Here is a 27,456-nt window from a genome sequence, read left to right as displayed (position 1 = left end):
TGGTCTCTGGACTCCAGTTACTTGACATAAAACTACATTTCCACCACTGTGAGCTCCAAGTCTTAGGTCAAGTTACTTATTCGCTCCCATTTCACCTTTCTCAACTGCAGATGGAGATAGAAATATTAAGTCCCTCCTATGTCGTTGTCGGGCACACTTCATATTATCCATGTGAAGCGTCAGCACAGCATCTGATGTGTACTAAGTATTCAACATATGGCCGCCATTACCGGTGATTCTCACCCTTTTCTTTCATCAAAAGTCAGCTCTCTGTCATGTCACAAACTTCCAAGTTATTATTTGCATAGAAATACTCATGTACTTGTATAGACACATCCTTCATACAAATAACCAAATATTTTAACTCCTACTCTGTGTCAGACGCACCACACCAGTCACTGTGGATAGAGAGATGGATCTCATATCATTATGATCCTTAAGTTTTTCATCATCTGTACATGGAGCTTAAATCTGACACTTAGCAAATGATACGTACCACTCAGTCTCAAAGGGGGTGGGGGCGTCAGAGATTGGTAATCACTGAGGATGATTGCCTTTCCTGGTACATTTGTCTGATGAGAGAACAAAACCCTAGGCAAATGAAATGTTGCTCTGTCTGAGGAATTTCAGAAACCAGCCAAGGAGCCCAATGTTGTGAATAGAGAAAAGTCCCAAATCCTTGCTGTGCCTGAAGACAGTTTCTGTCTGCACTTGCAGATGGTCCTAGTAAAACAAAACACAACAAAATCACTCAGGTTTCCTGACTTGATTAAAAGTTTGGTACTCATTGGTCTTTGATTATGTGATATGACTAACAGTACTCTGGAAAACAAAAGTAGGCATTTAGCAGATGGATGCCAGAGCCATTTGCCATACAAAGAATAGGGCTGAGAGCTCCTTTTCTGGAATCCGACAGCAGTTCAATCCCAGTTCTGGTTTTCATGAGCTAGATGACCTTGGGAATACCCTTTGCCTTCTCTCTCTCTGTTTCATTTTTCCTATCTGTAAAATGTTAATGGTTGTATTAATTTTACAGGTAGTTGTGGGATTAAATGTGATAACACGAAGTGTTAAATAGCGCCTGGTGGATAGTACGACCTCAGTAAAATTAGCTGTGAAATGGGGACCGAAGCTCCATATGGAGGAGAGCAAAGGCCATTTCTAGATTTTGTTTAATTCTGCAAAGTAGGAATGTATTAAGGTGGACCTTTGTCTAGTAGAAGAAAGATGAGTGTTGGCGTGGGTTTTAGCCTCTAGCCTTAGAAACCCTGGTTCATTTTCAAAAGCTGCCCTGAATCTCTCAGACCAGGAGGTTTTGCATCATGAAGCCAGCAATCCCGGACTCCACCACCTGCCACTCTCCCCATCCATAGGTTTAGTTTCTGCATGACTTCTCCAGGCTGAGCAGTGTGAGAAGAATATCCATGGGCCAGACAGGAGTGTCTCGTTGGTACTGTTAAGCTTTCAAAGTGGATCTTGGGTTTAATACATGTTGGCACATTACAAAAAACAACAACAAAAACTATGTTCTGTCTCAGTAGATAGTGAGGCTACTTCTGCATGGAAAAATCTACGGTGGCCCAGATATTTCCACAAGAAGCAGAATAGAACAATAGTTAAAAACACAGCCTTGAGAATAAGAAGTTTCAGATTTGCTGCTTTCTAACGGTAAGAACAAGAGCAAGTTACCTAACTTGTTCTCAGTTGCCTTATCTGTAAAGTGGGGATACAGAACCTCTCTCTCCAGGGTACCAAAAGAATTAAAGACTTCTGCATAGTTCTCAGTAACAGTGGTCATTAGGCAGGATACTGGCATCCCGAACTTTCTAGTTTTGAGTCTCCTAGAGATGTGTGCCTATATCAAGGGATTTTCTTTCCCCATTTTATGTCAAGAGGATTTAGCTCCAGGATCCAAAGGTACTAACAACATCACATTATTATAAAGCAGTGTGGGTTTCTAGCTAGTGATATTTATCAAGCCTAGGGAGTAAAACTTTTGGATCTCTTTACATTTTTCCCTCCAACAAGAATGCAACAAGGTCAATATCAAACGTTTCTATAAAAAGCCTCCAGTGGTCATAGAGGTCAGAGGTTAGAAATATACATATGCATTACCATGGTGACGGAGTTAAGATTCTGTTATAAGCTTGTTTTATTTATGATTAGTTATTTCTATCAGCTTTCTTTGATCACTTTTTTTTTCTCAAATTACAAAACAAAGAATTTGGCATGGAAATGGAGCCAGATGTAACCGTTTCCTCTTAGATCTCTTAATAGAAGCAAACAAGCTATAATGTAATTTTTCTTACCTCTGCCAGAACCGCAGCCTCCCCCAAATTCCTAGCTGCAGAGCAGTAACAAAACCCCTTGGAAGTGGAAAAGACCGCATCCTACACGAAATGTAATTAAATTTAAATAATGTTGCATCAGCCAGTTGAAGAGGGGGGTCTGGAAAGAAACCCTCCCTTTTCTCAAAGTTATTGTGGGCTACACCCAGAAATCCTGCCAGGTGCTGACATGAGTTTCCATACGATGGTGGCGTTAATACAACTGTGGGCTGTATCTATGCCATGATGGAGGAAGCTCGTGGAATCCATAAAACCAAAAAACTTTATAATAGAAATTCAGAGATGGGCATAACTTACAAGCCATTATTAAGTTAATACTGGATAATTGTTAGAGTTTAGAGTAATACTTATTTTTTCCTCCATCCTCTGTGTTTCAGGCAAGTGAAATTAACTGGAGGTGATTTCAATAAGAGACAATATAGGGTAGTAAAGTGAGTATGAACATTGGTTTTAGAGTTAGACTCCTGACCAGTTCCACTCTGTCTTCTGCCTCTGTTTCTCTAGATGAACTTAGATGAGTCAGTTTATATCCTTGGTCTTCACTTTTCTCATCTAAAAATCAGATGAGGGATAACATCCATAATAAATGAAACTGTTATTAGCTCTTACTCTGGCACATAGCATACACTCAATAATAATAATTGCTATTGCAATTTTTTATTAGCCATGAAAGTTCAATAGGAACCTCATTAATTAGAATTCATTGTGGGGGGGGGGGGGTGGAGAGAAACACACAGGTAAGCCAGTCTTAATGAAAGATAAGACTATATTAATGAAAATGTGGAAGACATTCCGTTCTGTAACTCCCACCTGTGTACAGAATATGACATCCTTCTGCTGACAAGTTTCATTCTTCTTCTACAGTTGGTTCTTTCTGGAAGTCATTTGGCAACTCTGGCCCTCAGTTTTCCCCCTCTGCAGCTGATGAAGTAGAGTGGATGACCTCCAAGGACCACTTCAGATCTGGCTTCTAGAGATTCTCTCAGGATTGGTCCAGGCCATTTTTTAAGTCATTGACAGAAATTCTCATCTTTGCCTTAATACGTCAAAAGAGAGAATGATTTTTCATTTGAAAAGACTTAACCAACACCAATAGAAAAAGACTGGCTAAAATTTATCCAACATTATGTTAGTCCAATCAGCAAAAGAGTGAAACTCTTAGGAAGGTTTTTCTGACTGTTCAGGCTTAGATAACTTAGTTTTGATGAGTTAGAAACATAGATCAGAATTGTTCCTATTAGTTTAGGGGTCACTGGCGCTTGCTTCTCTGAAGGTAGACATAATCAATCTAATGGTATTGAATGGACTTAAGTGGCTTTCCAGTGTCTGAGCAGGTTCCTTGGGTCACTCCTTCCAGCAGGGCTACAATCTGCAAATGGACTGATTTTTGTTACACATCACATACTTTTTCCATTGTCACATTAAGATGTGGTATTATGGAAAGAATGCTAAATTTAGAGTCAAGAACTTATATCTAAATCCCAGCTCCCATGTCCACGATCTTGGAAAACTTGTTATACTTCTTTCATTGAATTGAAACTGCTTTGTCTTAAAAATAGTGATAGTATTACTCCTATTAAAGGATCAACATGAGGATTAATTAAGATAAGTCATGCAGAGCCCCAAGTATATATGTTTTACTTGGCAGCCATTCAATAGATGGATGGATGGATGGGTGGATGAATGGATGGATGGATGGATGGATAGATAGATATGCATTTATTATTTTATTCAGCAAGTATGTACTGAGTATTATGTGTCAGACACTGTTTTAGCCACTTGGGATACATTAGAGACTAAAACAGACCAAGACCCTGAACCCATAAAGCTTAACTTCTGGTGGATGGAAACAGAAATAAACAATAAACATAAGGAAAATGAGTAAATTACGTACTACATGAGATAGTAATTACCATGGGGGAAAAAGAAAAATGTAGCACAGTATGCAGGATATGAAGGGCCAGGCTGAATGGGAGAGGTTGTAGAATTAAGTAGAGTCGTCAGGGTGGGCCTCTTGAAAAGTTGACATTTGAGCAATGCCAAGAAGGAAGTGAGGGAATGAGCCACAAGGATATTTGTTGGAAGAGGGTTTTTGGCTGAAGTGCAAAGGCCCTGAGAAGGGAGAATGCTTGTCATGTTGAGGAACAACAAGGAGGCCAGTGTGAACGAAGCAGTGACCAAGGAGACAGCATTAGGAGATGAGGTCAGACAAGTGATGGGACTAGACCCATCTCATGCTTTGCAGACCATTGTTAAGGCTTTAGCTTTTACTCTTGAGGATAAGGGGAGGAGACATTGAAAGATTATAGGAACATATAAAGATTATAGGAATATATATAGACATTGATAAGGGGAGGAGACATTGAAAGATTATAGGAACATATAAAGATTATAGGAACATATATAGACATTGAAAGGAAACATGTTATCTGACACAGTTTCAAAAGAGCCACTCAAGTTACTATTTTAGAAAGCAGCAGGAAATGGGAAGAAGGCAGCAAGGATAAAAGCAGGGAGACCAGATAGAAGCTGTATAGAATTCCAGATAACAGATGATGGTGGTCTGAGCCATGGGATGGTAAGAAGGGATCAGATCCTGAATAAAACATAAAGACCCTTCTTTCCACTTAAACTTTAGTTCTTGGATTATAGTAACAATATTTAACTATTTAACTTGAGAGAGTTATTAACAGGAGGAAGACAGTATATAGACAATTATTAACACTCTGAAGTAGACACTATATGAAGCAATCATAAACCCTAAGAAGTAGATATAACTCTTTGAAGTTTTCTGTAACAGATAAGGAATCTGAGTGATATAGCGGAGAGCTCATATCTCCTAAGTAGTAGAGCTGGGAGACAAACCCAGTGGGTCTGGTTCTGGGGCCCTGCTGTGAGGATGGTCCATGCAGTGTGAAAAGTTCTATAAAGACTGTTCTCTCCTCACTGCCTCAACTTTTTCAGACTAAATCAAAGATAGATTTCCCACACTCAGTATCTTTCTTGTCTGGAATCATTATCAAAGAATGAGTAAGCTAAATGTGATGCTTAATGGTAGAGTAAATTTGTCCTTTGAGATGCTAGTGTATTGGTTAGTTGGCAAATTGATTGATTGAAAAATAAGACAAAATAAGGAACAAGAAATTCTATCGAAATAGTTTTTTAACTCTTTCAAGGTCACATTGTTTTTTAAAATATTTAATTGTGGTAAAATACATATATGCCACTTTGAAATGTACACATCAGTGGCATTAAGCCTACCCACATCATCCTGCAGCCTTCTCCACCACCCATGTCTGCACATTTTTTGCAAAACTGAATCTCTGTACCCATTAAACACTAAACCCTCTCCCACTCCCACTCCCCCACCTGCTGGCAGCCACCACTCTCCTTCCTATCTGAATTTTACTTCTTTAGGTACCTCGTATAAGTGAAATCATACATTATTTGCACTTTTGTAACTAGCTTGTTTTATTCACACAGTATCTTCAAGCTCCATCCATTCTGTGGCGTGTCAAGATTTATTTTCTTATAAAGGATGAATAATATACCATTGTTTGTGTATACCACATTTTGTTTGCCCATTTATCTGTTGATGAGCCAAAACACATTTTAAGAGCCTTATGGCACAATGACTTAACTGCTTGAATTTTAGAGGTTGTATCATTTTGTAATCAAGTAAAGACTTAGAGTAGAAAGTCTCTTTCATGCTCCAACACTATGTAGAAGAGAGATCTGAAGGCTCACAGACTCAGGAACTGATTTTTCTAAATAAACAGGACAGTCCCACAGTTCACAGAACAGAAATTTCTGTTGACTTTTCTTCCATAGACTCATAAATACAGAATGCTTCCCACTGTACATTTTCATCTCATTTGTCCTCAATTAAGCTAATCATTTTGTTTGAACAACGGTTTGCTTTTTTAGGTTGTGTTTAGGTTTTGTGAATATTTTACTTTCCACAGCAAGTAATAGATTTGTTGAAATACTAACCTTGGGGAACACGATTTGACAGTTCTTCAAAGAACATATAAAACTAATTATAAGTGAAAGTCATTTCAATTTCAATAATTAAAGAAAAACCTGCCAGCCCTGGATTATTCTCTTTCAACTCATATCATAGACCTGTCCGTCATTATGGTCCCACACATGCCCGTTGACCAAATTACATGAATCAAAGAAGTGAACATCTTTCTCTCTCTCTTTTTTTCAGTGTTTTATTCACCCTTTATTTTAAAATAAAATTTGCATAAACTCAGTTTTAAAAAACTGAGATGTCTACCAAAATAAGGATATTTCTAGTGTTTACTTCTAAAAGTTAGTTACATGGCTTATTTTACATGTTTTAAATAATAGCATGCTATTTATTATTAGGATAATATAAGGATTATTAGGATAATTATTAGGATAAACACCAACTTTAAAGGACCTACCATGTTATGGAATCATCAAATCTCAGATTGGAAGGAACGTATCTTAAAACTTGTCTGGTCCCCACACTCAACCTGGACTGGATCCATGTGGTGGTCTGGTCCTTCAGCCTTTGCTGGAATACCCTCTGCCCTTTTTAACTCGAATTTTAGTCCTCTGTGTACCCTTGGCATAATTCAGGTCCTCCTTCCTAGTTTTACTTAATATTTTCCTTTTATATGACTCCTGTTTTCCTTTGATATTTTAAAAGACAAATTTAACACTACGTGAAAAACCAGCATGATGTCCCATGAATAGAAGCCTGACATAGAGAATAACTATAAATAGTGAGAGAATAAGATTAAGATCAACTCTGTCTTTGATAAAAATGGAAATGTAGAAGTATTGCAGATGTATTAATGTCAGTGGGGACCCAAAATTAGACATTGTCTTTAACATCATGAAAGTTAGAAGAGAGTTGAAAGGCAGTGACTTTCATATATGTAGCACCATGCTCTATGACCCCCCTCAAGTCATCTTATATACCGCTGAGTCCCAAACTTCGAATATAAATTTCATCCAAAATACTGTCCAAGTTGACATAAAAGTAACAATCACACTGCCATTTGTATAGGGACCATGCATTAAGTATCATGTTTAACAAAATAAAATGAGAATAGGTAAATATTCAAAGTATGATATACACCTTTTTGAAATGTGTAGACCCCTGCATGTGGCAAATTCAATATTGTCCTGAAATTTTGAACTAAGCTCAGAGATGGTGGTCCATCACTGATGGGTGTTGGATAGTGATAATGATATTACATTTATTATTAGCCATGTCAAAATAATAGCTAATGTAGCTTTGGGGTGTGCTATCTGCCAGACGTAGTTTTCATGGTTTTCTGACATTATCTAATCCTCATAATGATCTAGAAAGCAGGGTCACATTTCTATTGTATGGATGTAGAAGCTGTACAGTAGAGGAGTGAAGTAATGTGTTTAGGTTTATGTGAGGCTTCTAAGAGGTAAGGGTAGAATTCAAACTCACATAGTCTGATTCCAGAGTCTATATCATAATGACCCTAATCTCTAGTGCACCCCCATTGAACCAATGAAAAGCATTGTAAAATATATGGGGTGACCGTAAATTCTGCAAACAGAGGTGACTAATTGACGTATCTGAATATTTAAGTGACCAATTAATACCCATATTTGCCTAGTTAGAAGGTCACTCAGATTGGTTCCAACAGGATGGCCACTGTCCTGTTGGAGGTGGTGATGGACTGCCTTGTCAATCATGTCTTAAGCTAAACTGGATGTGCAAACATGTGCAGCAACCTACCTGTATCCCATATTTGGACCCTTCTGATAGGCAAGAAGTGCAGGTTTCTTCAAGAAAAAAACATACAAACCATCTGAGACAATGCAGCAAAGATACAACAGTACGGTTAAGGAAAATTTGTTAATACACCACATGTATTGCAGTTTTCCAGTTCTTTGAATTCTGCATTGCTAGCAAGGAACACCACAATGAACATTCATAATGTCATTGAGCACATCATGTATTATAAAATAATACCATGAAGCTAATTTTAAGTATATACATCAATGTTTATATACTTCAGGATCATATTGTATTTACTGTCTTAGCTGTTGGCCTCTTTCTGTCTCCTGCTTGCAAGCATAGGGTCTGGATCTGAATATAGTATTCCAGAAGTACTCTGATTATACATGGTAAAGTAGGAATATTTTCCTGTCTTCAGCATTTGAGGTACCACAATCTAAGAGTATTGACCTTTCCAGCAACCACTTAATTCAAAACTCATGTTGACTTTGACATTCATCTGATAGACATTTTTCACACCTACCTTGTACAAGACTCTGTTTTAGGCACTGATGGCACAATGGTGAACAAAACAAAGGCCCTGCCCTCCTGGATCTTTTATTGTAGTAGGAGGAGACAGATCACAAAAACACCATCAAATAGACATATAATACACATTAGGCTGTGCTAAGTTAAAGAGAAAGCATCTATGTTCTTTCTCTGAAGGGTAGAGAATGAAGAGGCTGCTGTGACTATCGGGGGGGGGGGTGGCGGTGACTATCTGGGGGGAGGTAATTGCTGCCACAGGGAACAGGAGGTACAAATGGCCCCAGGCTGAAGGAGAGGAAGGCACCTGACTTGTTTGAAGAATAGGAGGCCAAAGTCACTGGAGTAGAAATGACAATGGGTTTGAGGAGAACCTGGTAGGGAATAAAGATTAGAGAAATAGTGGCAGACCAGATCATATGGAGTCTCATAGTACGAGTCTTAATTTAAGCCTTAGTTGTGATAGAAAGCCACTGAAGGATTTCCCACCCACCCCCCCCATGGGAGTGACATAATATGTTTGAATTTGAAAAGGATTACTCTAGCCACTTTGGAACTGGTAGACATTAAGAGAGCAAGAGCGAAAGGGAAATCAATATAGACAGAAACAGCTATTTTTATTTTTCATATGTCCAAGATAGATTGGCTTAATTATATGTTTTCTTTGATTTATAATTTAATTGCACTGCAGTCTGAAAATGTGTTCTACATGACCCTGTTTTTTTTTAATTCCTTTGTGAACTAGCCCAACATTAATTTTTGTGAACGCTTTCGTGTATTTGAAAATAATGGAGAACCGCTATTTGTTGGGGGCAGAGTTCTCATATCCATTAAATTAAACAAGTTAAATATTATTATTCAGATTAGCATCCTAGTGCTATTATTTGGTCGACACAGTCTATAATTTTCTAATAGATTTTTGTTAAAATATCACACTAGGGTTTGCCAAATTTACTTCATGCTTCTGACAACTTTTAATTAATATTTCTAAGCTACAATGATAGTTACATGTCTGGTCATGATTTGTGTAGCTTCCTGTTAGATTTTTAGTTTTACATGTAGTTCCTACTTATGCATTACTGCTTTTTGCTTTGTCTGAATTAATATTGATACATCAGCTTGCTCTTAGTAAGTGTTTACATGGGATATCTTTTGGTCCTATCTTTATCTTCTACCTTTCCATATGGTTTTGTTTTAACTACTTCTTTTATAAATAGTATTTTCTTTGATTTTTATATACATAGTATAGATTTGTTTTAATTTCTACCATCTGGGTTTGTGTTTCTTCTCTATCCTCTTTGCTTTCTATTTTATTTTTTTTAACTTTTCCCTTTTTCTCTTTTCCTTGTTTCTCTGTTTCTCTTTTTTTAACTTTTTCTTTCTTTTCAGAGGATTAGTGACAATGACAAAATCACTTCTCCCCCTTTGATCTGCCCTAGAAATTAGAAATGTTTGACCTGGCAAGAATATTAAAAGCACACAAAAATAATTTAGAAACTTACATATTGCCTACCTTTTCAATATTTTTTATTTAATAATATGTTGTTATTTTAACATATTTTTGTTTTATATTCATGATATTCATTATTATGAGAATATTATATATTCATGATTTTTTATGGTTGTGAAAATAATACAAACACATCTTTTTTTTTTTTTGAGCAAGAAAATTAAAATCACATGTTATCTGCCACTTCTTAAGAGCTGTAAGGACTCCGTGGTCATGGCATGAAGGTCCCAGCATTACATACATTTGAATTATGAGCCTAGGTCTAGGTCAGGTTTTGTGTGACCTGGGGATCATTCCTATTTCACCTTTATGTGAATTTGATAATTACATGGATACAAAGTACAGACACCTTACCTCAAGTATGAAGTATTTTGTTTGAATACTCTCTCTTATCTTCTGCCTATCCTTCATGAATTCCCCACACAGGCACACTTGGTCTAGGACCCCACAGGGAATTAGTGCTTCCTGTCCTCACTTTAAATCAAGAGTTTCCCCCCGTGTATCGGGGGGAAAGATTTCCATGAATCAACAGTCTCCATTCTTCACAAGCCAGGTTCTTCATGGCAGCGGGTAAGGAAGGCTTACATGTAAGGAGCAGCCTCTATCATAGGATCTTTAGACACCTTTTGTAGTCGAGGTGTCTTTCGATACCTCCCTATACACACCAGACAGCTATCTACCCTACCTAGACACAAAATGCTATGCAGGACCTTCTTCTTTAATGTCAGGTATGGTTACCACATATGACCGTACCATATGCTGTACGTTGTGCATATATTATCTTTCTACCCACAGCAACCTGAGGTGGACGCTTTTCTCCCCACACTCTACATGAGAAGATAGAGACACAGGTTAAGTTACCCACTGCCAGCATATAGAAGAGCTGAGTTCCATGTCTCGCTCACCTTCCCCCAATCAGGCTTTTAACCACCATGGACAAAGCAGAAACATTTCACTTCCTAATATCTCTGCCATTTTCCTAGGGCTGACAGAGCTTATCAGTCATCAACATCAATGATCTAACACCCTTTCAAAAAATACATGTTTGAGGAAACAAATATGATGCTAAATTCCTTGTATGTGCTATTTTAGTTCATCTTTTAAGTTCTGTAAAGGAGGTACTGTTCTTATCCCTATGTTGCCCATTGTTATTATTCCCATTTTGCAGTTGAGAAATTGAGGCTGTGTGGTCTACACAGACTAGCTCAAAAATGGGGTCTCAGACAGGGGTGTGCCCCCACACACCCAACATAACCATGACAGCACATCACAAAGAAGGGCTCGAGTCACCCCAAGGTTAGCAGTTTGGGCTATGTCACTCGACTGATTTTTTGAGAGGCAAAGCCTCCACCAAGTCAGTCGGCGTTAGGCTGAGCTTGTATCTCTAGATACAAGGACATTGCCACTCTCCCACAACAGAAGCCAGTCCTGTGCAACAATTGTCTTTCTTTCCATGTGAGCAATTCCAGCCTCCGCTTGCCCTTGTTTCTTTGTGAGAGACTCACGTCATCTTCGCTCAGACTCTTCCTGAGAGATGCTTTGACTCCATAGAATGCCATGCACCCTTCTGTGAAAGGTCAAGATCCAAAGCAATTAGGCCTTCGCTGATGGAGAGAGGGAAACATGAGCAGACAGAGCTGAGGAATGTGTGGGGGCCAGCCACAAAGCCTGGACTTGTGCTCCCAGATCTGGGGGTGCTCTCAGGCCATCATAAGGACACCATGGGTAGAAGGGCCCTGTTTGCAAATGTGGCCAAAAGCCAGACAAGTTTGGCCTATAGCATTTCTGCAGCAAAGAACAGCATGGAACAATTTTCGTCTATATTACTTTGTGTATCAGGGGGAATGAAATTTCCATGAGGAAAGCCTATCTTGGTCTTGTGGCTGCTGAGTTTTAATGCTATGCTATCAGAATCCACTTGACCTCACAGGGGAAAGCCTGAGCTGTCTCCTTGCACTGAAGTCTCTCTCTGTGTCACATGTCTCCCTCTGTGAAGATTCCCCTAACTGTGCCAACCAGAACCAAAGTATTCCTTCCATTACTTACAGCTCAGACTGTACATCCCAGGGCAGTGGAACAGGAGCCAAGTGCTCAGGTCTGGAATCCTGAGTGCTGAGTCCTCTCTCTCTGCAGCTCACCAGCATGCAGGTGCAGACTACTCATGCCCCACAATTATCCTCAATCTTCTCATCTATAAAATGGCCATAACACCTGCTCGCTAGGATTGTAGCCATTAGCCAGCCAGCAGGTATTATTGAGAACCCATCATGCGTCAGACCCTCTGCTAAACCCGTTCATGGTCTTAAAGAGAGGAAGCCAGAGATAATCTAGGTCTTAATGTATTTAAAGCAGTCGATAAAGTAGGATTTCCCAAAATGAGTCCTGCAGTGTTTTGTGTTAACATGTGGTTTAAGGAAAAATAATCCATTATTAAGTAAATCTTAGAATTGTTACCGCACAGAGCTAACCAAATTATGTTGATATAGGACTTCTCAGAACTGATAATGTAGTAACTTGTACTGTGCAGCTAGAAGGAGGGGAGAGGTATGTTGAATTTCCTAGACTTTTTTGCCCCCCCCCCAAAAAAAACTTGGTCAGTTTTTTTTTTTTTTTACGTTTATTTATTTTTGAGAGACAGAACATGAGCAGGGGAGGGGAAGACAGAGAGGGAGACACAGAATCCGAAGCAGGCTCCAGGCTCCGAGCTGTCAGCACAGAGCCCAACGCGGGGCTCAAACCCACGAATGTCAAGATCATGACTTTTGCCGAAGTCGGATCCTTACCCAACTGAGCCACCCAGGTGCCCCAGTTTTTTATTTTTAAGAATGGCTACTCACATGTTATGGAAGAGTTTTCTACAGAACACTGGGAAATCTTAGGAAGAAGGTTCAGACAGCTACTCAGGTATTATTTTATATAGTGTGAAGATGAAATTGTCACCCAAGATAATATTAGAGGACAGTGAACATTTTCAAGTGCCGCCTGTGTAGTCTGTCTCTGATCTCATAATGGTTTTGAATTATTACTTGAATGTTAATGTTGTCTTTCTAAATATAGAAGTATCATTTAAATGGCCCATAAAAGAGCAAGGAGGGTGGATGGATATTTAGGCATATCACAAACCACAGAAATAAAACAGTACATATTGGTATAGGAACAGGCAGAAAATGAAGAGACCAGAAGTCTCTAAGACAGACTCCTGTATATTTGGGAATTAATGTATGATGAAGGTGGCACCGCATATCAATGGAGAAATTAACATTCTCTTGGTAAGTAGCATTAAGGAAAATGGCTTTCATTTGGGTTCTCACCTAAACTATGTACAAAAGGGGATTCCAGGGACAATGAAGATTTAGTATGAGAAATAAAACTGAAGTGTTTTTTAGAAGAGAATATAAAGAATGAACTAGGACAGGAAAGGGTTTCTTTATGAAACCCCAAGAAACTATCGTTAAGAAGAAACAAATGAGTTTTCTTACATCAAACTAAACATTGCCGTTCATCAGAGGACAGCATGGGCAGAGGTAACAGAGCTGATGGCAACACCGGGGGATTGGTTTCCCTCCATCCCTTGATCATCAGTCTCCAACCACATGGGCCTTTCTCTCTGCCCCTTTTATTTATTTATTTTTTAATTTTTTTCTACATTTATTTATTTTTGAGAAACAGAGTGAGACAAAACGTGAGCAGGGGAGGGACAGAGAGAGAAGGAGACACAGAATTTGAAGCAGGCCCCAGGCTCTGAGCTATCAGCATAGAGCCTGACGCGGGGCTCGAATCCATGAACTGTGAGATCATGACCTGAGCTGCAATTGGACGCTCAACCAACTGAGCCACCCAGGCACACCTTCTCTGCCCCTTTTATGTACCAACCTCCTTTCTGCCTCAGGGCTTGTATACTTGTCTATTGCTCTGTCTAAAAAGTTCTCTCTCTTCTCAATTCACCTAACATCTACTTAACCCTGTGTTCTCAGCCAAAATGTCTCTCCCTTAGAAAGACCTTCCCTGACTGCTCTCATTTCACCTACAACTTTGTGTTCACTGCACTCATTGCAATGGCAAAGATATAATCATTTATGGGACTCTTAATTTCCTGTCCATGTCCCCTTCCAGGTGGTATGTACTACACTCCAGGAGAGCAGAGGCCACCTGCTCATACTTGGCACACTGTTTTATGCCTAGAACATATACCTTTAAAATGTTAGTGGAATGAGTTGATTAGGGGCAGTTGAAAGAGGACATATTCCATAGCTCAGGTTAGATGGATACTGCAAGCCCAGGGAAGATTCAAGCATAATTTAACCTTTATGTCAGTAAGAATTTGGGGTAATTATTTGTGCCCCTGCTTCCCTCTGTCATCTAGAGACTCAACATCTCAAATCTCATTTGTATTACCTGCAGCTCGTTGCATTCCATAAGGTGGTACACAGATATTCGTTGATTATATATCTACACTGCTTCCTCCCACTGTGCTTGGTTTTCTGTGTGTGGACTATCACTTCAACCATGCTTAACGACTTGCCTTTTGAAAACTCTCTTTGACAGTTGGTGTCAACCTCCATTTAATTACTTCTTTTGTTGACAGCTCTCACTCTCTGTTGACTCTTAATTTGATCTGGGCATTCAGTTATTCAGCAAATATTTATTGAAAATCTAGTGGGTGCCAGGAATGTGCCAGGCACTAGAAAATCTGGCAGTCCCCTTCCACTGGTGACATGCTAAAATGATACCTCAAAGGAGTCATTGAACAGAGCAGCTCAACTTAGTTAAATATTGAGAGAGACCTAAATGCACCCAAATTGGGGCACAGTGCAGAGAGTGGCTGAACAGGAACACTACAATGGAAAAACTGGACCAGTTCCCAGCTTATTTTGAGTAAGCGCTTCAGAGTGTAGCTTCATTATTCATGAGTGGAAAACTTTTCAAGACAATAGAAATCTACCCAAGCATCATTATAAAAAGATATTCTAAAGTAAAATAAAAACTAACCATACTCTGCTATTTTTTTTAAAAATACTTCTCATGCTTTGCAAAGGGTCGATTCACAGACAACTAAAGCATCCTCTTGACATTAATAATAGATAATAGATAATAGAGGATTTTGAGGCTTACTAAAGATAAACTTACAAACTATCCTTCGGAAATGATTTTAATACAAATCTAAGTTGGTGTCGGCTTAAATTTTTCTAGTATTACTTAATGAACTTTGGTCACTGGAGCCAGTACATTGTGAAACCTATGGCAAAGAAATGGTTACTTGTGATTACAGTGTTTTCTGTAGGCTGAGCAGGGAAGGAATGATAATGGATAGAGAGCCATGTGTGAAGAACTATCTGTGAGAGACCTCTACACTATTGTTTATTTTAGTATTCCTTTTTTTTAATGTTCTGTATTTATTTTGAGGCAGAGACAGCAAGCAGGGAGGGGCAGAAAGAGCAGGAGAGAGAGAATCCTAAGCAGGCTCTGTGCTGCCAGCACAGTGCCTGATGTGGGGCTCAATCCCACGGACTGTAAGACTGTGACCTGAGCCAAAATCAAGAGTTGGACCCTTAACCAACTGAGCCACCCAGGTGCCCCTATTTTAGTATTCCTAATGGCAAAATCCCATGGAAATATACTTAGGGGAGACTTTCCCATTAATGTTATCAACATCAAAGTGAAATCACACGTCCATAATGTAGTAAGCTTCCTGCCTCCTCAGAGATTGGCTGGCTTCCCAAGGTCTCTTCCTGAAGTTCTGAATCTTAGAATTTGGCAGCCTAATATAGCTTACAAAAAAATTGCAACTTAAAAAAAATAGTTGTATATATGCAGAAAAGTTGCAAAGATAGTGCAGAGTGTTCTTATATACCTCACAGTATCCCTATTACAAACATCCAAAATTAATATGGTATATTTATCAAAATTAATGAACCAGTATTGATACCTTATTAGTAACTACAGTCCATTCTTTATTTCGATTTCCTTGGTTTTTACCTACTGTCCTTTTTATGCCCAAGGGTCTTCTCCAAAGTACCATATCACATTTAGTCTTCATTGTTTCTTCAAAAGGCTCTTCTTAGCTGTGATGTTTTCTTGGACTTTCCTTGGTTTTGATGACCTTACCAATTTTGAAGAGTCCTGGTCAAGTACTTTACAAAATTACTTTCAACTGAGATTCATATGGTGTTTTCCTCATTATTAGTGGGTGTTACAGGTTTTGAAGAGAAAGGCCACAGAGGTAAAGCATCATTTTCTTCACCTCTATCAGAGGTGCAGCTATCAACGTGACTTATCACTGCTGATGTTGACCTGGATCCCCCTGGCTGAGGCAGTGTTTGTCAAGTTTCTCCACTGGGAAGTTACCATTCTCCATTCCATCCTGTACTCGTTGAAAGAAAGTCACCTTTAAAGAGTAGGCAGTTAACATAGTTAACTATGAAAATTGTTTGGAATTCTTATACATGAAAGACTTATTTATTCTATCACATTTATCTATTCAGTCACTTATTTTTATCAGTCTGGACTAATGGATGATGCAAAGTTAGATTGCTTATTTGATTTCTTTTATAGTTCTTGATGTAGGCATTTATCACTATGAATGTTACACACTTATCACTCTGAATTTCCTACTATTATTCTTAAATTTAGTGAATATTTAGCCATAGAGGCTATGTAGAAAGGTGTGTTTGGGTTATAATTCAATACTTCATCCTATTATTTTGTTGAAATTCTTTCAGCTTTGGCCATTACACCCACTTTCAGTTGTCTCCTGTGTCCCTTCGACATGTTTCCATGATTAAGAAGTGTTTTTCTGTTTGTTTTTTTATTTGTTTTTTTTCAGCACTTCCTTTCTTTCTGTCACTACAGGATGCTCCAGGTTCTTCTTGTATGTTTCTTGCCTCAGTCCTAGAATCAGCTATTTTTCAAGGGGCCCTCCTCATGTAGGTTTTGTGTAGTTTTTGTTATAGTTAATGAAGTATTTTGGTAGCCATTATGTAAGGCACTTGATATGTTTTGTCTTTCTTAATCTTCATTTCAACACTATTATATGTAGCCTTTAACTTCATTTCATAAGCATAGAAACTGGGGCTCAAAGAATGTAATGACTTACCTAAGGCCCCACAGTTAGCAAAAAAAAGCAGAGCTTGTGATTCAAGCCCAAATCTGTCTGACTCCAAAGTTCATACCCTGAACCCTCGTTCCACAAGAGCCAGACTCCCCTGTGAGCTAAGTTAACACTGGATGCAATCTGTGCTATTGCAGACCACCCTTAAGATACAGAAGCCAGTGAACTGTGCTCTCGGAAGACTCCTCAGAACTCTAGCCACACTGGTCCCTTCCCTCTCTGAACTTTGCACTGAGTGGAAAGCCTTCCCTGAACATGGAAGATGCTTATGTTCTGTATTATGGTTTTCTCTGTTTATCTAAATTCCCAGATCAGATTGTTAGCTCCTCAGGGAGCAAGGAAAATATACTACCATGTAAGATTATCAAGAGAAGTAACTTCTAGAGGCCATATCACTTTAGAACTGATTGTGGTGATACAGCTGCCATCAAAGGCACGTATTAAAATCACTGCCTTTTATACCAGGAAAGGATAGATCTCCACTGAAGTGATATCACATCATTGTTATGATAATTTTGCATCAGTTCAGTCTTCTCCTGGGTGAGGAGCTTTCTCAAAGATAAAGGCCGTATCTTTCTCATTCTCCAGGGCATAGGACAGTGTATATGTTGTAGGCACTCACACAGTGTATGTAAAATGTTTAATTTAAGAAAGCTTTTGAGTCCTGGACAGAGACTACGTGTTCTTGATTTATACACAATTTTAACCTGCTTTCCTTTTAATAAGGCAATAGTACTTATAGAACTTAATGGTTCTTAAGAAGGTGGTTCTAGAGGTAGACACACAACAGCAGTGAGAAATGGTAGGTCTCTGTTTCATTCAAAAACCCCACTGAAAAATACAGTAAATGGAGAACAAAAGTGAAAAGGGGTAAATGTACATCGTCACAGAGAAAGGGAGAGGAAACCATGGAGACAGAATGACGGAAAGAGGGTAGATGAGAGCTAAACATGCCTGTAGGATTGAAAGTCACTCTGTGAAGTGAGTGGGACAGGGCCACTTATCCATGAGGTATTTTAAGTGCAGTGTCTTTACCCACAGAAGTCAAAATGCACCTGGAGTGGTCAAAAATCTGCATAAAGACCATACACTTAGACTCTCCATCTATTCCCAGTTGACCCAGTTAGGTAATAAGTACCTCTTCCCAACCTCACAGAAGATAGGAAGATTGTTTTCTAGAAAGTTTGACCAGAGGACCTCTGGTCATATGAAGTCAGGAATAAGGCATGAAATCAGGTTTAACTGAAAGTCTGTCCCTGAAGAGCAAAATGCCCAGACCTCTTCCCCTCTGACATTCAGAACTCCTGTATCAAAAGTTATACCCACCAGTTTCCTGGCAGGAGTTAGAGAACTATTCTTTGATGAAATTAGTCATGGGTACTAACTGCCCACTGGTACTGACATCTGGAAACTCTCCATTGAATTAGCCAAACCCCTACTACTGTACCCTATGGCAAGGTTCACCCATCTAGAAGCACACAGCTTCCAACCAGTTTTTTTATTCTCATGTAAGAGAGAATAGTGCATCAATCAAACAACGAAGGGATGCCATAAAAAGGAAGGGTCAAAGAATAAGAAAATGCTCTTGAAAATGATGAGTATGATGATACAAGTGTTTAAAAAAAATCAACGGAAGAGATGCCTCTGGGTCAGTCAGTTGAGCATCTAACTTCAGCTCAGGTCACGATCTCACAGTTCGGTTCATGTGTTCAAGCCTCGTGTCAAGCTCTGTGCTAACAGCTGGGAGCCTGGAGCCTGCTTTGGATTCTGTGTCTCCCTCTCTTTCTGCCCCTTCCCTGCTCGGTCTCTGTCTCTCTGTCTCTCTCTCAAAAAAATAAACATTAAAAAAGTGAAATAAATGAATAAAATAAATAAAACTCAACAGAAAAATTGGGTCTTAAAGTTGAGGATATTCTTCCCCCCCCCACACACACACACAAAAAGAAATAAAGAAAAAGGATTAAACGGAAGGAGGATAAAAGAAAACTTAGAAAATGAAGCATTTTTTAAATGATGCATTTATTGTCTTCAGGAAAAGAAAAAAATGTGCAAGACAGCAAAGGACATGTAGTTAAAGAATACTACTTGGCTCAGCTGTGGACAGTACACACGTAATCATAATGTAGCTTCTGAATATTGATTTTACCAGAGTTGTATGAAAGAGTCCATATGATTGCAGAAGTCCAATGGATAATGTCTAAAGGTTGATAAATCAAGAGATATGGTGGAAGCCTATTTCAGGCCATGGGAAGAGAAATACATGAAGGAGCATTCTGGCAAATTGAAAGCTCTGGGGGTGGTAGGGGGTATGAGCCATTGCTCTTTGATTATAAGCTTTATAATATTTGACATTTCATATTCGTTTTGGTAAAGAATAAATAATACATTTAAAAAAGTAAGATACACTCATTCAAAAATGGAGCCATTTGGCATTCAAACGTGCGTCTTACAGCCCCCCGAGGACATCATAGAACAAATAATGTTCGCTTCAGTGGTCTTGGATGGTCAAGAAAAGGTTTGATTTTGCTCTGCATGTTCTGCTTTAGAGAGACAGAGGTGATCCGTCTCCATCAAAATGCTGTGCGCATAGTTATTTGGGGGAGAGTACTGATGTAGACTGTCCTCCTCTCCCTATATGGGAAAAAGGGTTGTTTACCTCCCTTCCTCATCTCCCAGTCAGTCTCATCCCGTGTCCAGAAGAATGAAGGGCTGACTGGCCTCAGACTGACTTGACCTGGTCCAGAGCTCTTATCTTCATCAGAAGCCATGGATCTGCCACACTCTTTTCTGCCAGGCAGAAGGGACCCGCAGTCAGTTTCCTGCAAGCCCCTTATCCTCAGATGGTTGCATTGAGGTCAGTTAGTGAAAGTCACCAGTCCCCAGAGCAGATTCCTCTGTGGCAGAAATTAACCCCCCCAGGCCCAGAGGCTGCAGTGGTGAGTGGGAAGGACACAGGAGAGCATTTCCTTTACTTGTTCTAATACTATAGAGACCCCAGTGTTTTGCAGTGGCTGGTATTTTCCTGGTTGGGTGTCAGTAAGCAGGGACAGCCAAATAAAAGTCACACTGACCAGTTGCCACAAGAGTTGCTTCAGAGTTTGTTAGCTGGTTTGTGCATTTTACTTGGTAATCTTTTTGTTATCAGGTATATGGAAGGGGGGATTATAGCATCACGTCCCAGGCTAGAATGAGGCTTTTTGTTTAAACCATGACATACCAAAGACTGTGTTTCCCAGGATTTTAGCGTATTAGAACAATTAATGCTAAATGATAATATTTTGACATGGCGTTATAAAGGAATGGGTGGCTCTTGTGTCTCTGGTTATAAACCTTGAGCAGAGCTGTTGGGAGATTTTTTTTTTTTTCTGCAGTGGAATTGTTTGAATAACATTCAGGGCAAGCAAGTAGCATTTGAGAAATTGGGATTTGGAAGATAATAGTGAGCCAGCCACATATAGGGAAATCCTTTGACATGTGGAAACAGAAGTTGCTGGAAATGGAAGAAGCCCCTGACTCAGTGCACAGATGGATTGTGAAGATTGGTAATGCAAAGGAAAGTCTTCCTCATTTCTCTCCATCTTACCCTCCCCACTTACCAGCCCCCCCCCCCGCCTCCTTCCTTCCTTTCTTCCCTCTCCTTCCTTCCTTTCTTCCCCTACTGCTCCTGCCTCATTCCCTCCCTCTCCCCTCCCCCAATTACCGCAACAACTTTGCAAGTCTTACTGTGTGCCTGGCACTGGACCGCGTGTGTTTTAATAATTACATATAGAATTTAATAATTTCAGTAATATGTGAGTTTTAATATTTCAATAATATTTGCACCATTATACATATCAAAAAAAAAAAAACAACAACAACAACAAACTGAGGCTTAGAACGATTAAGTAACTTGTCTAGAGTAGCCTAACTAGCTAGTGGTAGAGCAGGGATAGTAAATTAGGCAGGCAGACTTCAGGGCTTCTGCATGTGCAGCACATCATGAGCACACAGGTCTGTTAGCCATGAACTTCCTGATCATACCCATGTTGGTGGTGGGGAATGCACAGAATGAACCACAGAGCAGTGAAGTGATTCACTCAAGGTCACACACTGTCAATGGCAACAGAGTCTATCCTGTTCTCTCACTCCAGGTAGCTCCTCTCTTTGGTGCCAGCATGCTGAATATAAGAATTAGTACATTAACTTCTAGAAACATAGAACTTCCTGTCTGGGTTCCAGGTTCTGAATCCTTACATTACTTGAGTTGATTTTAAGTTTTAAGTAGAACTCTTAAGTACTGCCAAAAGCAATGCCAAAGAATCTCTTTGATGCTAATATTTGTTATGTAATGGACAGAAGATGGAAGCCTATGACAATATTGAATTTCTTCTTCTCTTACCTAATCAAAAAACAAAACAAAGCAAAAAGTTTACCATTAGGCAGAATTTTTATCTTAAGTCATTATGAGGGATTCCAGTGAATCAGTGGTTGCCCTGATGAAACAGAAGGTAAACCATTCTGGGGCCCCTGGGTGGCTCAGTCAGTTAAGTGTCAGACTTTGGCTCAGGTGATGATCTCACGGTTCTTGAGTTTGACCCCACATTGGGCTCTGTGCTGACAGCTTGAAGCCTGGAAACTGCTTCAGATTCTGTGTCTCCCTCTCTCTCTGCCCCTCCCCCATTCACTCTCTGTCTCTCTCTCAAAAATAAATAAACATTGAAAAACTTTTTAAAAATAAGGTAAACCGTTCTTTCCTCAGGGCCTGGGTGGGATATAGGTATTAATTATCCATTTTAGAAGTTCACCTTGGGCAAGAGCTCCTGTCCTAGTGTGGGGGAGAGAGATGATGACTTCTTCATCAGGGCAACCACTGATTCACTGGAATCTCCCACAAAGGATTGGGTGATGGAGACCATGACTTCAGATCTTCAGTCTATGGAAAGAATGCCTTCATGGAGGCTGCCTGTCAGCACTGGCCGGCCACTCTGCCACATGCAGGTGCTAGGCTGGGCTCATGAATCTTCTCCTATTCCCCGCCTGCTTTAGAAGGAAAAAGACATCAACCATCCCACAACCTTTCTACCTCCTTAACCTCGTTTTTTTTTCATTTCACCTTGGTGAAGCCTATCTATAGTCTTTTCAAGGCTCAGTTTAAGCTTTAACAAACATCTTTGCTTCCCACTCAACAGCCTCAAGCTATGAATACCCTTACCATTCAGGAAAGTTCCCCACAGGCTTTGTGCGCAGCTCCTTAATTATCTGTATTGTTCTCTGCCTGGTATTATTTGTGTGCCCATCGTATTGTTCCCATTAGAATCTAAGGCTTTAAAGAGGAGTCTTGCTTATCTTTGCTTTCCGCACAGCTCTGGAGACAATGTTTTTCTGGGTTTGGGACTCCATGCGTAGTGGTGTTATAGAGTTTTCAGGCAGATAAGTGCCATGTGGTAACAAAGGTTTGGAACAATGAGAATGACTACACACATCCTTTTTCTAACAACAACTATCTGGATACTGACATGTTCTGGCAGCAATTCTTATTTCAGTTTATGGCTTTAGTTTACTCCAGGAAAGAGAGAACATCTAAGCCAGAGGTTGACAAACTGTGGCCACATCTGGCCCTCTGCCTGTTCACTTATGGCCAATGAAATAAGAATAGTTTTTATATCTTTAAACGATCAGGGGAGAAAAGGAAAAATAATATTTTATGACACAGTGAGATCATGTTAAATTTAAAATTATTTGGAATTCAAATGTCACTGTCCGTGAATAAAGTGTTACTGGAATACGGCCATACCCATTTGTCTGTGTACTGTCTATGGCTGTTTTGCACCAAAACAGCAGTTACCAGTTGAGTAGTTACCACAGAGACTGTACATCCCACAAAACCTAAAATATTACCATCAGACCCTTTGTAGAAAAAGTGTGCCAGCCCCTATTTCAAGTCATTTTCAGAAATACCCTCCACAGTGTGGAAATGGATTGGGGTGCCCTTTTTGACAAAGGAAAACTGGATGAAGGCACAAAATATCTGAAGGAGGAGAAATTTGGGAACAAGAAAGGGGAGGCAGAGGCCTACTCGAAGAAGCCACATCTCCTGGGTCTGGTATACATATATGGCAAATATCTCCACAAAGAGACTATTTCAGTCTGAATTGTACCCGGCTTCTCTCAGCAGGTGGACGTGCCAGAGGGGCTGACCTCAGGTATTTTATACAAGTTTTCTGCACTCCATGAAGTATTTTTCATGGTTCTTTTGAAGAAATTATAATTGAGAAAGGGTGAAATTAGGAGATTACTGATCATTCCTGATCATTCTGTATACCAAGGGTAACTAACACCTGTCGTAAGACCTAACGGACTCTTTATCGCCGGGTTATCTCTGAGTCGAGTGTGTGTGTGTGTGTTAGTGAAATCTATTTTAAGTATGTGTTGGTCTCTGTGGGTCTCTTTGGAAGAAATCCATTTTGGATGAATTCCAATTAATTATGTATGTGGGGATCATTAAACACTTGGAGTATTCAAATAAATACACATCAGTTAGAACTTAGTGAAAGCCAGTTCAACGGTCCTTGGAGAGTTGTGGTTACAGTTTTTCATTTAGAAATCTGCCATTTTCATGTGTTTCTCTTATTTTCTTATTACAGGGTAATGCCCTGTACTTCAAATCAGCCAGAAATGTTACAGTGAACATTCTCAATGACCAGACTAAAGTGCTAACTCAGCTGATAACAGGTAAGACAATAAAGAACGTAGCAGTACCTGGTCCACGCAAAGCACTCAGAAAACATTAGAACCAAAGATTGAATGAAATATCACATAAACTAAAGAAAGAAATGTCTGCTAAGACATTTTAGAGTAGAGAAAGAGAAGGTAGCATGTGTTGCATGATTCCACTGGAGGGTAGAGTCTCATCATATGCACACATTTAACTTATGCAAATCCAACAATACTTGTTTAGAGGGGCAATAAACTATTTTTTCACGTAACATGGCCCCTAAACATAAGCCAGCTGCTTCATCTGGTGCTCAACAACAGAAAAGCTCTCTGCTCCAATGCTGGAGGAAAAGCTGGCTGTGTTGGATTAATTGAGAGCACAGTATACAAAAAAAACCCATGTGCACGTACTTTATGAGGTATAAAGGGGATTTTTAAAGTTAATTTGAATCCATGCCATGTTTGTGATAGGTGCTGACTTTGAGCCTGACCCAACTGCAAAATGCCGATGTACTGCCATTGATTATGGTTGCAAGGTTCCTTTCAATATAGCAGATCTGCTCCTAACAGTTGTGGAAAGCACCCACTGGGCTTTAAGCTGCATATTCCTAAAATTTAAACAAGGATTGGTTATTCACTATAATGATTATAATGATAAACGTGGGCCTTATGGTCACGGTAATGTGTTGAATGGCACGACCAACGCCCCCAGTGTAGATTATGGGCCGCAGTAAACAGGAGCCATTATGCACCCCGCCAGTGGAGGGGAAAAAGGGGTATGTATCTGAATGGCACTGTTACACTTCCAGAGAGAAAATGCCATTTGTTTGGCTTCGGGGCTGAGAGAGAAGTATACAGATGGACATTTTGAGAAGCCAGTTGCGCAAATGCCCTGAAACATAAACTGTGACTAAAACATCTGGAGCCCCACTAATAAACATGCCACAAGAAAACAGGTGCTTTGTGCCCAGAGTCTTGCTGGGGAGAGAGTCTCTGTTCCCCACAGGAGCACCACATCTGATATCTGGAGATTCACAGCCAGTGGGTGTATTAGACCATCTACCAAGGCTGGAAGGGATTGCCGCACGGCAAAGCCCATAATCCATAAACATGTTGTTCCAGTGTGTGACTGGATTGTCGGCCTTGCTTATATAACATCTGGCCTGTAGTCACAATGCTAAATAATTAAATAAACAGCTTCAGTAAGCAATGATTTAAGCAGCATGTGTGAAAATTGCCTCCAGGAGGGAAATAAATCCAAACTCCCCGTTCCTGATTCCTCTGTTCAAAAGGAACCTACTTAGCCTGTTGATCATTTGCCATTTATTTGCCATGGGATATTTGGTTTACTTGAGAGATTTTGTTTTGATAAAGCTGGAAGTGCCCAAATGACTATTCTTCAGTCAGTGTCTCTTCCCCTCCCTCTCCCTCCTTAACCTTCTCCTTTCCCTGCTTTCCCCCTAATTCCTCTACTTTCCTCCCCATCCTCTCCCCCTCCTTGTCTCCTCTCCTGCACCCTTGCTTTCCATCGTCCTCACCCTTCTCCCTTCCCTCCCCTACCCTCTTCTCTTATTTCTCTCAGCTTCTGTCTTTCCCTCTCCTTCTTCCTCCCCCATCTCTCCATTCTCTCTCTCCTTTTTCTCTTCCGTTTGCTCCTCTCTCCCTCCTTCCTTGTCTTCTGTCTTCCCATCTCCCCTGCCCAAATTAGACCCTCCTGGAAGCTGAGATACCTACCCAGAGCTCTCAGGGTGAGGCATGACATAGCTCCTGTTATAATGAGATGGGCAAAAAGCCACTCTAACACCAGCTGGCAGGAGCCTTCCAAGATGATCTCTAGAGAAGATGATAGATGCATTTAAGTATAATTCTGAGTACGTATACATATGCACACTCACCCCTAAAGTTTCCCTTCAGGCTTCTCCTTTTACATTTAAGCATGTGGTAGAAAGCACAGAGCAGTTCCAGGAGACAGGATCTTCTAAAACCTCTTATACTTGCTGTTATACTTACCCGAGAGCAAATGACTGCTCTCATCCCGGTAGCCAGGTTCACCAAAACAATCCTGAGGATCAAGAATTCTCCTGCTTACCTCACCAAGGTCTCAAAAGCCCAGAAGAAATTCCAATGTTAGAAATTCAGGTAAATTTTTCACATGATAGAGTGCTTTAAGTGATAGTTAAGTTCTCAGGCAAGGCCGTAAAAGCACATCTGGCCAACGCTGCTGCCGATTTAGTGTCCTCTCAGTAGTGGCCTGAACAGAAAGCCCTCTGGCCTGCAAGGAGGAAAGCTGTAGGCAAGTCTTCCGCAGAGTGGGCAACAGTCTCAGCTTCAAGGGAGCTGAGAAAGGAGATTAGGCGAGATGGCCCCTTTCCAGCTCCCAGATCCGTAGCATTGGCATGACTGGGAAACTGCTGGTATGTCCCGATGGTTTCCAGTTCTTCCCGTGTAGGAGATTCATTAAGGAAGTAGTTGACACATACTACCCAGCACCGAGGGAGATTAATTGCAGTAGTTTTGGGCTTCAAATAATGATTTTTTTTCCATCCTAGAGAGGAAGAGTGGGTTCCCTGACGGACCTCCTGAGCAGTCTCCAGACCTATTTCCCATTTTCATTTCCTCCAGGACCCTTGTTTTTTTGGCGGGGGTTTTGTTTTGTTTTGTTTTGTTTTTAAAGATTTTAGCCACATCCAGGACATTTGGCAGCCCCAGGTAAAATCAACAAAAGAACAAGCCATCTGCACCATTGAGCCAGCAGTTGCTCTGTGGGGTTTTGGCTAGAACTTCCAACTACAGAGCTTTATATGTGCAAATGGTTCTGGCCCTTGATAAATTCCTTTGTGTTCTGAGAAGCTCTGAAAAACAAGATAACTTAATTGTGTTTTGAGTTATCTGATTGTTTCGGTGTTTTTAGGACATTCTCTTGTACGTTTCAGGAACCAGTCATAAGTTCAGAGCAAACTTGCTTTAAACAGGCAGGTGTTCTCAACCATATCTCCAGGGCCATATCTCATGAAACTGCCTAGATTCATGGAGGCAAAGGCCAAGCAGTTTTGTCTCCCAGTCATACCCCCATTTTGCCATTGACTAGATCCAGAGTGTCAAACTGTGCTCACCCCATGCCTATCCCAAGGTCATTCATTCATTCATTAACACTTCTTCACCTCCTGGTACCCAGTCTCCCCACTCTGGTATGACCAGAGAGTCTTCAGTATGACCAAGTAGATACCTGCATCTTCGCCCTCCAAGAATCACCTAATCAAAAGCCTCACTGTCCATCCCTGTTCTTTCAGGATTGTTTTCTGGTCCTTGTCTGTATCTTCCGACGCCCCCTCTCCCTATCCTCCAAAAGGTCCCCTCCTCACTGCTCCTCCTGTGTTGACTCCAGCTGTCTTCTCCTCTCTAGACAATCACACATCACTTTTCTTCTATGGAACAATTCTGAGAGCTCAATTCCAGACCCAGATCTTCCATTAGCTGACCTCATGACCTTGAGAGAGCCCTTAGCTCTGCTGCC

The 27,456-nt window shown here is 40.2% G+C and overlaps 1 protein-coding gene across 2 annotated transcripts in view; it reads left to right on the top strand.

The window, feature by feature from the left end:
- The window catches only part of SGCD (sarcoglycan delta), a 559,487-nt gene that overhangs the window by 390,106 nt on the left and 141,925 nt on the right, over positions 1-27,456 (top strand). For both annotated transcript variants that reach the window (XM_049647926.1, XM_049647925.1), the window contains exon 4: positions 23,873-23,960. In XM_049647926.1, the coding sequence (XP_049503883.1) occupies positions 23,873-23,960 (88 nt within the window). The remainder of the gene's footprint in view (positions 1-23,872; positions 23,961-27,456) is intronic.

Source organism: Panthera uncia (assembly GCF_023721935.1).
Source record: "Panthera uncia isolate 11264 chromosome A1 unlocalized genomic scaffold, Puncia_PCG_1.0 HiC_scaffold_17, whole genome shotgun sequence".
NCBI lineage: Eukaryota > Metazoa > Chordata > Mammalia > Carnivora > Felidae > Panthera > Panthera uncia.
Note: the sequence above shows the minus strand (reverse complement) of the source record. Positions and strands in the feature narration are given on the sequence as shown.